The 13,888-nt window shown below is 30.8% G+C and overlaps 1 protein-coding gene across 2 annotated transcripts in view; it reads left to right on the top strand.

Moving 5' to 3' along the window:
* Positions 1–13,888, top strand: part of LOC145291472 (60 kDa heat shock protein, mitochondrial-like) — a 42,796-nt gene that overhangs the window by 19,138 nt on the left and 9,770 nt on the right. For both annotated transcript variants that reach the window (XM_080137347.1, XM_080137348.1), the window contains exons 3-7: positions 5,406–5,741; positions 6,652–6,747; positions 9,195–9,288; positions 11,178–11,346; positions 13,377–13,476. In XM_080137347.1, coding sequence (XP_079993473.1) covers positions 5,406–5,741; positions 6,652–6,747; positions 9,195–9,288; positions 11,178–11,346; positions 13,377–13,476 — 795 coding nt within the window. The remainder of the gene's footprint in view (positions 1–5,405; positions 5,742–6,651; positions 6,748–9,194; positions 9,289–11,177; positions 11,347–13,376; positions 13,477–13,888) is intronic.

Raw genomic sequence — 13,888 nt, 5'->3', positions numbered from 1 at the left:
AAAAAAAAAAAAACTAACGTAAGGCAAACGAACGATGTTAAAATTTCTTAAAATCGGTAAAACAAAAAATAAAACGCAAATGTGATGAAGAAAACAAACAGAAAAATGAACGTTAAAACTTCTTTTAAAAATCTGAAAAATAAAAACCAAAAAAAAAACAGAACATGAAAAATAGCTTAAATAACTCTGTTTCAATATTAAACCTTTAAAAATAAAAAAAAAATAAAACATCTCACACCACAATTCGAACTCATAACCTTTAGATAAAGTGTGCAAAAAAACCTGACACATTACCCACTAGGCCAGCAACAAAGAGTAACTGAAACATGTTTGAATTTATTTAAAAGTATTAAGAACAGAATTGACACGTGTCCTCAATAAAAGTTAACTCCACTCCTTTTTTGAGCTCATTAATGAGGTCAAATAGAAGTAGCGGATTTAACTTTTAGTGCGGGGGGGGGGGGGCAGCTTTTGGGTTTGTTTACCCAACTTTGGCTGGTTGTTTCCCCAAGATGTTGGGGAGGAGGAAACCAGCTCCCCATAAAATGGGGATTGTCCAAATTGAATAGCAATTGTCTGATATAAAGAGTTTGGCCCCACATTGATCAAAGCTGATTTCTTCTGGACGTTCCCCGGTGCAATTGCCGGGAACTGCTGCCTTAGCTTTGAATTAGTTGCGGTTTTATACAAAAAAGCTGAACAAACACAAGACGGGCTGAAATAGCAATAATTTTGTAAAAGTCGTAAATAAATCTAGACGCGACCCGCATTCCCAAATCGTAGATATTATTATCTAGGGGCTTGTAAGCGATAGTAACCCCCGCCCTGTGCGTCGGCGAAAAAAACATACAAAAAATGCACGCGCGCATTTACCTTTTCTATATAGAGATGAACTCTTTTCATTTTTGATAGTAGGGTTTTATTTTATGCTCCTCCCTCCCCTTCTCTCTCTGAGTTATTAAAAACACATCTGCACGTTTGGCTAACTTATCCCAACAATGTCGTTTGCTGGGATTTGTGTCTAAGCTGTTGCTAAATTAAACAAAGGCACGGATATCTCCAACTGATCTTCTCGTGGTCTGTTTGGGCACTCACCGTGACACATCATGTACTTTGTTAACTCAGACTTTGAGAATTTAAAATTACAATTTTAGAAATTCTCATATTGCTGTGTTTCTTGTTGGGAGTAGGTATGTGAAGGGTGGGGGTAAAAAATTTTTAATTACTTTTTTTTTTTTAATCAAATTTTAACACTTGTAATAAATTTTTCGATTTCTCAGTTTTTCTTTTATACACAAAAAAAAAAAAAATCTGGTTAATAAATGATATAGTATATGCTAGGTTTCTAAATTGTATCGTTGAGGATTGATAATTTGTATTATTCGAACTACTGTTCTCATTTTGAGTGTTAATTTCACAATGTTTCATTCGATGGAACCTCCAACTTTCAGGTGTAGCTTGTTGAACTCTGAATCTGCACTAAATTTTGAGGGCCTGCTACTCTTATGTATTAAGTAAAGGGTTCTGTTTGAAATTCTGTGCAGAGTTTGACAAGGTGTTACCCCTGAAGAAGGTCAGTGATTACAATCAGCCGAAACGTTGTGAAAAATAGCACTCAAGATGAAGACAGTCGTCTGAATGATCCAAACAGTACAAAAAACATACATTTGTCAATTTTTAAATAGGTCGACCATTTATATTAAATGTGATTTTTCGTTTCTTCTCCCCCCCCCCCCAAAAAAAAAAAAAAAATTGCTTATTCTGCTTGCATCAATATTTTGAGAAGTCTGAGGTTGTTTTAATTGCCTACAGAAATAAAAATTGTTGCAGAAATTAAATTCATGGCCACTTTCCATGGCTGACTCTCTCATGTCAGTCAGGGCATTATACCATGGGACATACAATATTCTTTAATTCCATAAAACGGATCTTATATGCATGTATGTTTATTTCTTTTTGTCAGTTCTTAATTATCTACGCAAATAATACCTATTATTCGGTAAGAATGAAAAACCTCCAAAAATAATATTTGGTACTGCAGTCAGATTAGCTTGACTAGATTTTTTGGTATTATTATACAAACACTGTGACAGCGTTAGGGTTAGGGTTAATTCGCTGTCACGGTGTTTGTATAAATTTACCGATTTTTTTTTATTTTGTCACATTTCTTCACTTGCTCTTGCATTACTTTGGCACACTGAAATTTCTAACTTTAATTTTAAATTGTAAATGTTCTTTCTACATTAATATGGCCCTGTCGGTGGGGCATTAGAATACGCCGACTGCCCCCCTTCAGAGGATAAAAGTCCCTCAATGGGGGTCCTGGATATGACCATAAACTATATCCAGTGGTGAGGCCCCAGCTTGTGGGCTTTGGGGAGTGTGGAGCCACCCTTTAATTACCATTGCTCCCAGGTCCACTCTGACCCGGAGTGGTAGTACCTGTTAGGGTCCCAACTATGGGTTAAATAGAAACCGACGTGAAAACAACAAATATATTCTATTAAAAAACATTTTTCTTCAAAATCTTTGGATTCGGTAACCTGAAAACGGTTGATATGCCGTAAAACAAAAACAACCAACCAACCAACGAAATCTACATTAATATCTTGTAAGAAGATATCTTGATTTTAAAGTGAACTTAAATGTACTCTGTGAACTGTTTTGTCTTTGTTTATTTCTTCTGTTATTTTAAAAATAATGTATGTTTGCCGTTTTACACCAGCAATGTTGTTGACTGGAATTTACATTCAAGATAACTGATATCTCCAACTGATCTTTTCTTGATCTGTTTGGACACTCACTATATGTAATAGATCCGCTAGCGTTAGTAGCAGCAGCAGCGGCAGCCGTATGACACATATGCAAATGACCGATCCAATGCATGAAATGATGTCACAACGAAACGAGAAGGAAATGGAAAAAAACGTGGGCGGCAGAAGACTGAAAAACACAAGCTGGGTGAGATGGAAGTGTGACACCATAGTGTTCTCCATAGGCTTCGGTCCATTGTTGGTCCGATTCCTTTGAAAACATCACATAATTTTGAATTTTGCAGAATACATGGGGTGGGTTGCCATTATCTTCCCCAGCGCAGTTGCATCTGATTCACCTGTTTGCACTTGTCCGTTGTCCTTAGATCATCATCATCAGCTGCAGTCGAATAACCGTTGATCTGCTAGAGATTCATCCTCCTCCATGGCCATCCAATGTCCTGTTGCCGGCATCATCCTAGATGCATGTCTCAACTAAGACTAGGAGTGTATCTCTCCCAGTGAATTAATGCCCCTCCAGATACCAACCTGGAAATTTCTTATGATTTGCATACATTACCTAGCCTTCCTTGCCGAATGGTTCCCTATTTGGTACTGGCCAGGCTAATTGTTACTTAACTTTGGTGATGTGGCGGAAGCTAGTGTGTTACACTTCAATTTATTGTTCTGTCAGTGGAGGAGAAATCCTTCATGACTGAGACAATTTTTATTTTTGGTCCTTTTCTCCACATTAAAAACCAACCCTGGTGTCTAACTCTGTCCCATGGGGAGGGATTGTAAATAGGAACTAGTGTGTTAATGTGATGTTGCTTATGTTAGTAAAAGAAAAAAAAAAATGCCATGTGATGGGTGTGCATAAGAAAGTTAAAAATTTTAGAAAACATTAAAAAAAAAAAAGCAAAAAAACTGCCACATGCTGGGTATGAATTTGCAAAACTTAAGTTTATAAGCGAACACTCTATCGATCAGACCAAGACGTCACTGATGTTATCGTGTTGCAAAGTTAGCTTTTTAAAATAAAACACCGAATCGACCATTTGTGCATGTTCGATTGAGTGTCGAAACCAAGATTTTACTTGACCCTCCCCACCTCTCCTTTCAAACAAAACAACTTTTCTACATGAAATAATTGACGATTTTTTCTAGTTTTTCGATATTATGTATTCAAGAGATCGCTATTGTAATGGTACTTGGTTCATGCCTGTTCGAGGCAGATAAGTTTTTAGCAAACACACACACACACACACAACTGAGATTTATACATAATAAATGTTACACATATTTCCTCCTCCTCCTACATGTTAACCCTGTTGGACTTGTAGGATTGATTATTTGTATGGCAAGTTACAATCTTTTAGAGTTTTAAGGTTTGATTCTCAGTGTGGACGACACTCAAAAATACAATTGCAAATTACGACTTCTACTCTGTCATGGATGACGGACCAGAAGCATGTTATTTCCATGGATTAAATAAAGGATTTGCAGATTCCAAAGTCGGACAAGATACACCTGAAGAAGGTTGGAGGTTACATTGACCGAAACATGGAATTACCACTGAAAATGTAACAGTAGATCGAATAACCCAAATAGTACAATTAAAATTATAATTTTAGAAATCTTATTATTGGTAGCCTTTTTTTTCACTTTCTCATAATAAAATAAAAATTTTTTCGTGCATCAATATTCCAAAATATCTGAGGTTGTATAATTACCTACAGAAATAAAATTGATGCTGAAATTAAAATCATGGCCACTTTCCTTGACTGCCTTTTCCATGTCAGCCGGGGCATTACACCATGAGACAATATTCTTCCATTATCCCTGCATCCTATTTTATGAATTATAAATTTTTATTTATAATTTTTGGTGTAAACTAATACCTTTTAACTGATATTTATATCCATATATAAATAATACCACAAACAAAAATGAAAGAAAACGAAGTCCTTTTCATTAAGTTGTTTTTATAATGAAAGTCGTAAAAAAGATTTATTTTAATCGTTTAATAAAAAAAAATAACATCTTTGGGACAAAATCAAAGTGTAGTATCTGTTCTTCAGATGCTGCACTTCAATTTCTTGTTCTCTGTCAATGGAGGAGAAATCCTTCACGACTGAGACAATTTTTATTTTTGTTCCTTTTCTCCACGTTAAAAAACGACCCTGGTGTCTAACTCTGTCCCGTGGGGAGGCATTGTAAATAGGAACATTTAATTTTGTAAAATCTTCAAATTTTCAAATTAAACTTGGAAATGTTTTCAAATATGTTAATAAGTTTCTCTATTCAAAATTGGCGCTAACCACGCTACCTACATCGATCAAACTTCACACTGTCACCGACATTGGATGCATGCATTTCTCTCTCCGTAAGGGGCACAATATCTATAAAAATAAAAAAGCAAAAACAAAACCCAAGTCTTCTTTGAATAAATTTTTTTTTACAAGTTTTAAAACCCCTAAAAGTTCAATGTTACTCGGTTAATGAAAAAAAATGTAACATTATTTTGTTTTCTAAATTTTTAAATATGTGTTTTCCCGTTTATGTTGAGCTGCCATATAGTTCATATGTAAATTTGTCTTTACAAATGCATATAAAGAAAAAGTACAAAAAATTTTTTTTCTTAAATTTTAGGGCCGAAATGTGATAATTGAGCAAAGTTGGGGAAGTCCAAAGATAACCAAAGATGGCGTGACAGTTGCGAAATCAATTGAGTTAAAAGACAAGTACATGAATATCGGAGCAAAACTGGTGCAGGATGTTGCCAACAACACAAATGAAGAGGCAGGTGATGGCACAACCACTGCCACTGTGCTTGCACGATCCATTGCCAAAGAAGGTTTTGATAAAATCAGTCGAGGTGCTAATCCTACAGAAATTCGACAGGGTGTCATGCTTGCAGTTGATGCCGTTGTCAGTACATTGAAGTCAATGTCAAAACAGGTTACGACTCCAGAAGAAATTGCACAGGTAAGGTGCCTTAGATTTAAAAAAAAAAATTTCATTTATAATGTTTACTATTATTCCCCCTGATTTTGTCCATTTGATTGTTAACATCGTTGAGCTTTTAACTCCACATATTTCAAATGCAAACACTTAGACGTACTTAAATGTCATGGGGGAATTAGTATAAATTACAAAAAAATGGTTTAGTAGATAATGTGCTAGAAATATTTTGAATTTAAAAAAAATCGGCCACAATTACATTCCCAGATATAGTGTTTATTGATGGCGGATGTTTTAATTCAAGTCTAGGGTTATCTCCCTTGTTTGTTATAATAAATTGGTCGCAGAATTCTTCCACATTAAAACATAGACCATGATAATTTGGTAAAAAAAAAAAATATTGGGGGGAGGGTGTAATTATTTTTCTACTTGTAATCATTTTTATAAATTTTGGGAATTTATACTAATTTCGTCATGGCACTTAAGTACATAATAGATGTTTTCACTTGAAAATGCTTTGGTTTAAGAGAGCACCAATATAAACAAACACCATACTTTTCACTTGTATCCTAAAATTATCTTCTTTACAATTTTCATAAGCTAAAAATAGAACTAAAGGGGCTTTTCTTAACAAGCTATTTTATTTGTGCAAAGAATTTATTTGGTAGTTTCTTTTTCTTGCTTTTTTTTTTTTTTTTGCCCCCCCCCAAAAAAAAAAAATTTGGCATTCTTGTAGAGTTAACTTCCAATAAGTATACCATTTTAAGCCTGATTTTTCTAAAAAGATAGAAAAAGATAAATTAGTACTTATAGACCCTTTTCTAATTATCAAGGAATTTTTTGTTTTTATTCAGATTTTTTAAGTTCTCATTAAATTGCCTATTAGTCTGACTTTGCTCAACTATTATTATTATTTATTTTTATTTTATGTCAGGTGGCAACCATTTCTGCAAATGGTGACAAATCCATTGGTGACATCATTTCTGATGCCATGAAGAAAGTGGGACGTGATGGTGTTATTACTGTAAAGGTCAGTGATTTCCAATATTTAAACGACTTTAGTTGACCTTAATGCACAAAAACAACTTTCTTGATATCATCTGTCTTTTAAATTGTTCCAGTAGAATGTCTGAATTGAGCTGTGTAGAAACACTGAAACCTTTTTTAGAAAATTGTCGAAATTTATTTTCAGTAGGAACCATTCCACCTATATTAAAAACAAAAATGAAGAAAAATCTGTTTGCTGTATGTTGCCATTGTGAAACAAAAATATTATATTTCAAAAGTCACGCAAATTTGTAAAAGTAGTTCTAATTTAACAAGAAAATTAAATTTTATGTGTAACTGGAGAGTGTCAGTATTGTCCACCACTTTGTAAACAATCTTGAAAAACAACAAAAAAATAAAAACATGGGGAAGATGACTCAATGATTGCATCTTCATTATCAGAACGAAAATCAGAATATTGAATTTCAAGTAAAAATAATGGTATCTAATTGTCATGTTGCATTGATGAGCATATCCAAAAATTATGAAAAACAATTAGGTAATTATTGATGAAAGTTTTAAAAAACAATTAGCGAAAATTGAGTTTTACTAAATTGGCTTAAGATTTTCAGTTTCAAAGAAATAATTACCTTCCTTATTACAATTTGAACTCTCCTGTTTTATTTATTTTTTTTTTTTTAGCAAAACTTAATTTTCTTTGCAAAAACTTTTTCGTAAATAATTTTCTAGCGCATCATTTTTTAATGTTTTTGGATATGTTCATTACTGAGACCTGACAATTAAGTAGATATTAGTTTTACTTTGAAATTCAATTTTTTGAATTTTGCTCTAATAATGAAAAAGCACCCAATGATTCAAACTTTTATGCTGTAATACCTATGAATGCCCATTAATAATTTAAAAATGGTTTTCTTCATAAAAATGAAAATATTTTATCAATTTACATGATTTTTTTTTGGAATATATTTTCGTTTTGTTACAGATAGAAACATCAATACAGATTTTTCTTCCATTTCTGTATTTTTAATATCGGGGGAATTAAGGACAAGAACCAACCATTTTGTAGAGATTTGATTGTATTAGATTAACCACTTCTGTCTGATTTAAAAAGAAAAAAGAAGTTTTCTGAATATTTTATTTTTGCATCAATATTCTGAAAAAAAAATCTGAGGTTTTAATTGCCTACAGAAATAAAGATTGTTGCAGAAATTAAATTCATGGCCACTTTCCATGGCTGACTCTCCCATGTCAGTCAGGGCATTATACCATGGGACACAATATTTAAATTTTCAAAATTTAACAGAACACAAATTTTTTTAAGATATCTATAATTTTTCACAATAAATATTTGGTAGTTCTATTTTAGTTAATTTGATATCTATAAATTATTTTTTTTTTTTTTATCCTTCTATTCTATAAAAGGACAATTGTCTGTATCCAGCTAAAACTTCAAAAATACACAATAAATCCCTGCAATGTTTTTTGTCTAAATCAGCATAACTCTGGGTGAAAAAACATCTAAAATTTAGAGAAAAAGTTTCCTGCTCTTGTTGTTAAATGACCATTTCTATCACTCATTGTTTATCAAGAATTAAGCAAAACTTTTTAATGTTATCGTGTATTGATGTAGTACAGGAAATGAATCAGAATTTTTTCAAATTGAAAAACTCCAATTTTGTTTCTTAACTATTGTCATTTCTCTATAAAGACATCGGGTGAGAGAAACTTGATTTTGATAGTGCTCTGGAAGTATCCTTGATTTTATTTGGCCCTTTCACTAGTGTTCTGAAGGCCTCCCAACTTTTATTTTTTTCACTCCTCACATAAAAAGGGGGTAAGTTCTCTTCTAAAAACTATTTCACAACTTTTTTTTTTTTTTTTTTTTTTTGTATGGCCTCTGTCAATGCTGGGTATTCCTGCTAGCTATTATATTATTGAAAGTTGTATTTTCTGTTTCTCTGGCTAAAATTCAGAAATGGGCAAAAATATATTTACACACATTACAGAAGTTGATTTAGTATCATTCAAGTTATGGTAAAACAAAAAAAAAAATGCTTAAATATTCATTCAGTTGGGATCAAATTAATGAAGAACTTTTAATAAATCAAGGGAAAGAACTCTGTCATTTTAAATTCAAATTTATTATGAACTAATTAAAAATTATAGAAATTATAAAGTCAAAATAAAGCTGATAATATGGAGGAGGCTTATGATTGTATGAAATTAAGTTTCTCATTTTGTCAATCTAATTTTTTTGTACTTGGGTATCTTATTTTATAATTTATTTTTATTTAAAGTCATTAAATAAGCACATTCACCGGAGAAAATGAGTAGAGAGATAGAACAGAGTAGAGTAAGATCTGACATCTAACTCACAAGCTAAAATATATAGAAAATAAGTTTTTATTTTTTGTGTTTATATATTGGTTTAACTCCTTAAAAAACAAAAAACTTTTCAATTTTCTTTAGGATGGCAAAACTTTGAAAGATGAATTGGAAACGATTGAGGGGATGAAATTTGACAGAGGATACATTTCACCTTACTTTATCAACTCTGCTAAAGGTGAGACATGTCTAAATAAAAAAGATTTTTACATAACTTCATGATTAAATACTTTTTACATCTTTTGAAACTTTTTGTTCATAGTTGTTTTGGACACTTAGTTTACACTTGGTACTAGTGCACTTATTGATCCGTGCTGAAATAATGTTATTATTTAAAAAGCCATTCTTAACATAAGGAGGGGAGGGTATTTTATAACTGTTCTATACTTTAACCTTACAATTGAATAAAACTTTAATTAAACTTGGAAATACAATTTAAAAAATAGCGCGGATCAGTAAGTGCACTAGTCTAGTACCTTTACACTTAAAAATTTTTAAAATTATGTCGATTGCCTAGATTAGTTATAACTTAATATTTTTAATTCTGAAACGTTTATTATATATGCTTTTCATCAATTGTCTTCAATTCCCCCCCCCCCCTTTTTCTCTTTTGCATCTAACGTTCAAACTTGTCACATTCATTTTTGTGCCTGGTTCAGCCAAAGTATGCAACATAAAATTCAAACTCTTCCAATCAAGGCAGACATTTTTGTCTTGGATCAAAAGAGTTTCACAATGACATTTTTAAGAGAAAATTCACTAACTCTTTGTTTTTCTAATTCATTAGAATTTAAATATAAGTAAAATTCGCTCTATTTTAAAATTAAATTAAAAGGAATTATGCATGTAAATATATCTTGACTTTTTTCATGGAGGGGTGATACAAAAATTTCATTATCGCAAATATGAAGTGAAAACTCTTAATCATAAATATTAAAACAGTAATACAAGAAAGTCAACCAAGTGTGGGCGAAATAGGTTGGCTAACTTTTTCTTGTATTACTATTAATCATGAATATTAAGAAAAATTAAGTCTCCTTATGTAAATGCAATTTTAGTATTTCTTGCCAACAGATTCACAACATTATCCTTTCAACTCTCAATTTACTATCAGATCTTTAAAATATTTGATTGAAAAGAAAATCTTTCTAAATATTTGTGCTTTTATTCACTGATGATTTTTTTTTTTTTTTTTTTTTAATTTTTTTTTATACAAATTTGAACATGTAAAAATGTAAAATATTAACCCCCCCCTCCCCCGATTGTTTTACACCTATTTTTTTACAAAATCAAAGTTGACAAATGTTATCAATTCTCTTGGGATCATAAAAACAATCAGAAGACGCTTTAAATTGTTTTCTTCTCTATCATTGGAAACTTAAAAAAAAAAAAATTATAATCTAAACATAAAAAGAGTAAGTTATAATATTTTTTATTTTTTTTTTTGTATCTAACATTCAAACTTTTCATATTTTTTGTGTCTGGCTCAGCTAAACTATGCCACGTAATTACAAACTCTTCCAATCAAAGCATCCATTCTTGTTTTGGATTAAGAGTTTCACAATCAAATTCTTATCATTTAAGAAAAAAAAAATTTAACAACTTTTGTTTTTCTAATTCACTAGAATTTTAAAATAATTTATGTCTTTATTTTCAAATTAAAAAGAACTGTGCATACAAAAATATGTATGCTAGCATTTCCAGCCAACAGATTCACACTTTAAGTTGAAAGATTTTTACTTTAAAACGCAAAATTGATCTTAGCTAAAAAAAAAGACTATCTCACTTAATAGCAAAAACTATGAATTCTTTTGATAAAATATAAAGTTGAATTTTAAATTTCTTTTGCATCTAACGTTCAAACTTGTCACATTCATTTTTGTGTCTGGTTCAGCCAAAGTATGCAACATAAATTCAAACTCTTCCAATCAAGGCAGACATTTTTGTCTTGGATCAAAAGAGTTTTACAAGCAGTCTTTTTTTTTTTTTTTTTTTTTTTTTTTTCCATTAAAAAAAACAAAAAAAACTGCTACATTAACTTAAATCCTCTTTTCCTGTTTACACCAGGTGCCAAGTGTGAATTCCAAGATGCCTTTGTACTTTTGTGTGAAAAGAAAATTTCCAACATCCAAGCAATCATTCCTGCTCTCGAATTGGCTAATTCTCAACGAAAACCACTCCTCATTGTTGCAGAAGATGTCGATGGAGAGGCCCTCAGCACACTTGTTCTCAATCGGTGAGTCGCGTGAACCCCAATGATTTTTCTTTTAATAAGGATGACTGTTGGAACTTTATTGAAAATCATGAGTATTTTTTATTACATCAGCCATCTCAAGTTTTCTTTATACCAAATTTAGTGCAACTAATCAACATTGTTGGAGCCTAAAAGTTTGTCTTTTTTATTTTTATGATTATCATGAGCAGCATTATACTATCAACAGAAACGATAAATCTGTTATCTTAAGAGCTCTACATTTAGCTCCATTCTGCCCATCCATTTTGATAGCTCTGTATTATAGATGTTAGAAATATCATTGTGATATTTACATAAAATCTGCATTTATGAATTCTTTTGAGATGAGGATTGATTATTTGTATTTAGATTTTTCGGACTACTTTTCTCATCTTCAGTATCATTTTCACAATGATGTAACTTCTTCGGTTATGGCTTGTCGAACTCTGAGGAAATTGCATGAAATTCCGAACAGAACCCTTTATTTAATCCACAAGGGCAGTATCTTGTTCAGTCAGCCATGATTGGATAGAAGTCTAAATTTACAATTGTATTTTAAATGTCCGCCGGTTTCACTAATAGCAAATAGTTCAAGTCTTAAAGATCCATTTTTCTCTTTAATTTTTTTTCTGGACATATTATTTATAAACCAAATCTTTACTTTTTTTTTAAATATCTTGAAATAATTTTTATCTTTTTTTATTATAATTGTAATATTAATAATTTTATTTTTCCAGAGTAAAGCAGTTTTTAAGTCGTCTTTTAAATACTTTTTTGCATCTAACGTTCAAACTTGTCACATTCGTTTTGTGTCTGGTTCAGCCAAAGTATGCAACATAAATTCAAACTCTTCCAATCAAGGCAGACATTTTTGTCTTGGATCAAAAGAGTTTTACAATCAGTCTTTTTTTATTATTATTTTAAAAGAAATAACAACTAACTTTTGTTTTTCTATTTTTCTAATTCATTAGAATTTAAAAATTATTTATGCCTACTTTATTTGAAAATTAAATTAAAATGAATTATGCGTGGACAATATATATATATATATCTGTTTTGTCAAAATGGTGCTCAATACATAGAGCTAGGTAGAATACTCACAAGGATGAAATGCAAAAAAATTCTGTGTAGCTTAATTGTCATATATTTTCAAAATTTACTATATATATTATTTTATATTCCCAAGCCAACAAATTCAGACAAGTAGTTTTACTTTAAGATAAAAATTTTAGTTGAACTTTAATTAAATGTTTTGTGGAAAAATTGGAATCTTGTTTTTGTTGGATCACCTTGTTCAGTTGAAAACTGAAAATCACTCAAGTCTCTAGATAGGAATACAGTTATAGTTTTTAGTTCTTGTTCAGACCCACCCCCTCATATAAAAAAAAATTAAAATCTGTGTGATGTACTTGTGAATGAAACGAAAATATATTTAAAAAAAACATGTAAATTAAAGTATTATTTTTATAAAGAAAATAATTTCAAGCAATTAATGGAAATTTGTAGGTATTACAAAAATCTATTAAGAATAAATTATGGAATTAGCTCCCCTTTATTTTTTTTTTTTAAACAGTGATAAAAAGTCATTTCTCTGATACTCATAAAATTTTACCGTTCTTTTTTTTAATATAAAATTATTTAATCAATTAACGTGATTTTTAGAATATATTTTTGTTTCTTCACAGGTGCATACATCATGCAGATTTTACTTTTTAATATAAGAGGAATTTTGGGCAATTCCATTTGAATATTTAATATCTCTGCAAAAAGTTTTCTTTACTGTCTCCTATTTCAAACAAATCGGTCAAGTATTGATAAAAATAAACAAAAAATAGGCAACATTTTCATAACTATGAAACAAGTTTGTGTAAATTTTTTTTAGTGAACAAGGATTGAACTCTCAGCCTTCATATTGAGACTTCTATTCAAATTTTTTTTACATCATACCTATGTTATTTAATTTAGGGTAGTAATAGGACAAACTAAACGCATAAATCTTGTCATTAATTTTTTTCTCTCTTCCTTTTTTCCAGATTAAAAGTTGGTCTTCAAGTTTGTGCTGTAAAAGCTCCAGGTTTTGGAGATAATCGTAAGAATACATTGCACGATATGGCCATTGCCACGGGTGGTGTGGTGAGTGTCTCTCTTGATTAACCTTCATTTAAAAATAATGTACTTGTACAGTTTAATCAAGATATCAAAAAATGAAAATATAAAAAAAAAAAAAAAAAGGTTATATTGTACATATCCGTTATGGAACAAAGTTCTCCGGAAAAAATTTCATCAAGTTTTTTACAGCGAAAAAACAATTTGTTATACCGAGCAAAAGGTTTGATTTTTAGGAAGAAAGGCTAGTATTAAAGATGGGAGGGAGTGTCGGCGTTTTAAATTGATTTATCTCCCTGTGGTGTGTTCAAAAAATTCAAAGATGGCTGACTTTGATGCGCTCTCATAAAAACGTGTTTTTCCACTGTAAAAAAAAGAAACAAAAAAAACGACTCAATCAAATTAAGTGAAATTTTTTTTAAAGATCTTCAGTCCAAAA

The sequence above is a fragment of the Euprymna scolopes genome, chromosome 12 (assembly GCF_053919585.1).
Source record: "Euprymna scolopes isolate OS-2025 chromosome 12, ASM5391958v1, whole genome shotgun sequence".
Taxonomy (NCBI): domain Eukaryota; kingdom Metazoa; phylum Mollusca; class Cephalopoda; order Sepiida; family Sepiolidae; genus Euprymna; species Euprymna scolopes.
The sequence above is the reverse complement of the archived record's forward strand: the minus strand, read 5'-3'. Positions and strand labels throughout refer to the sequence as shown.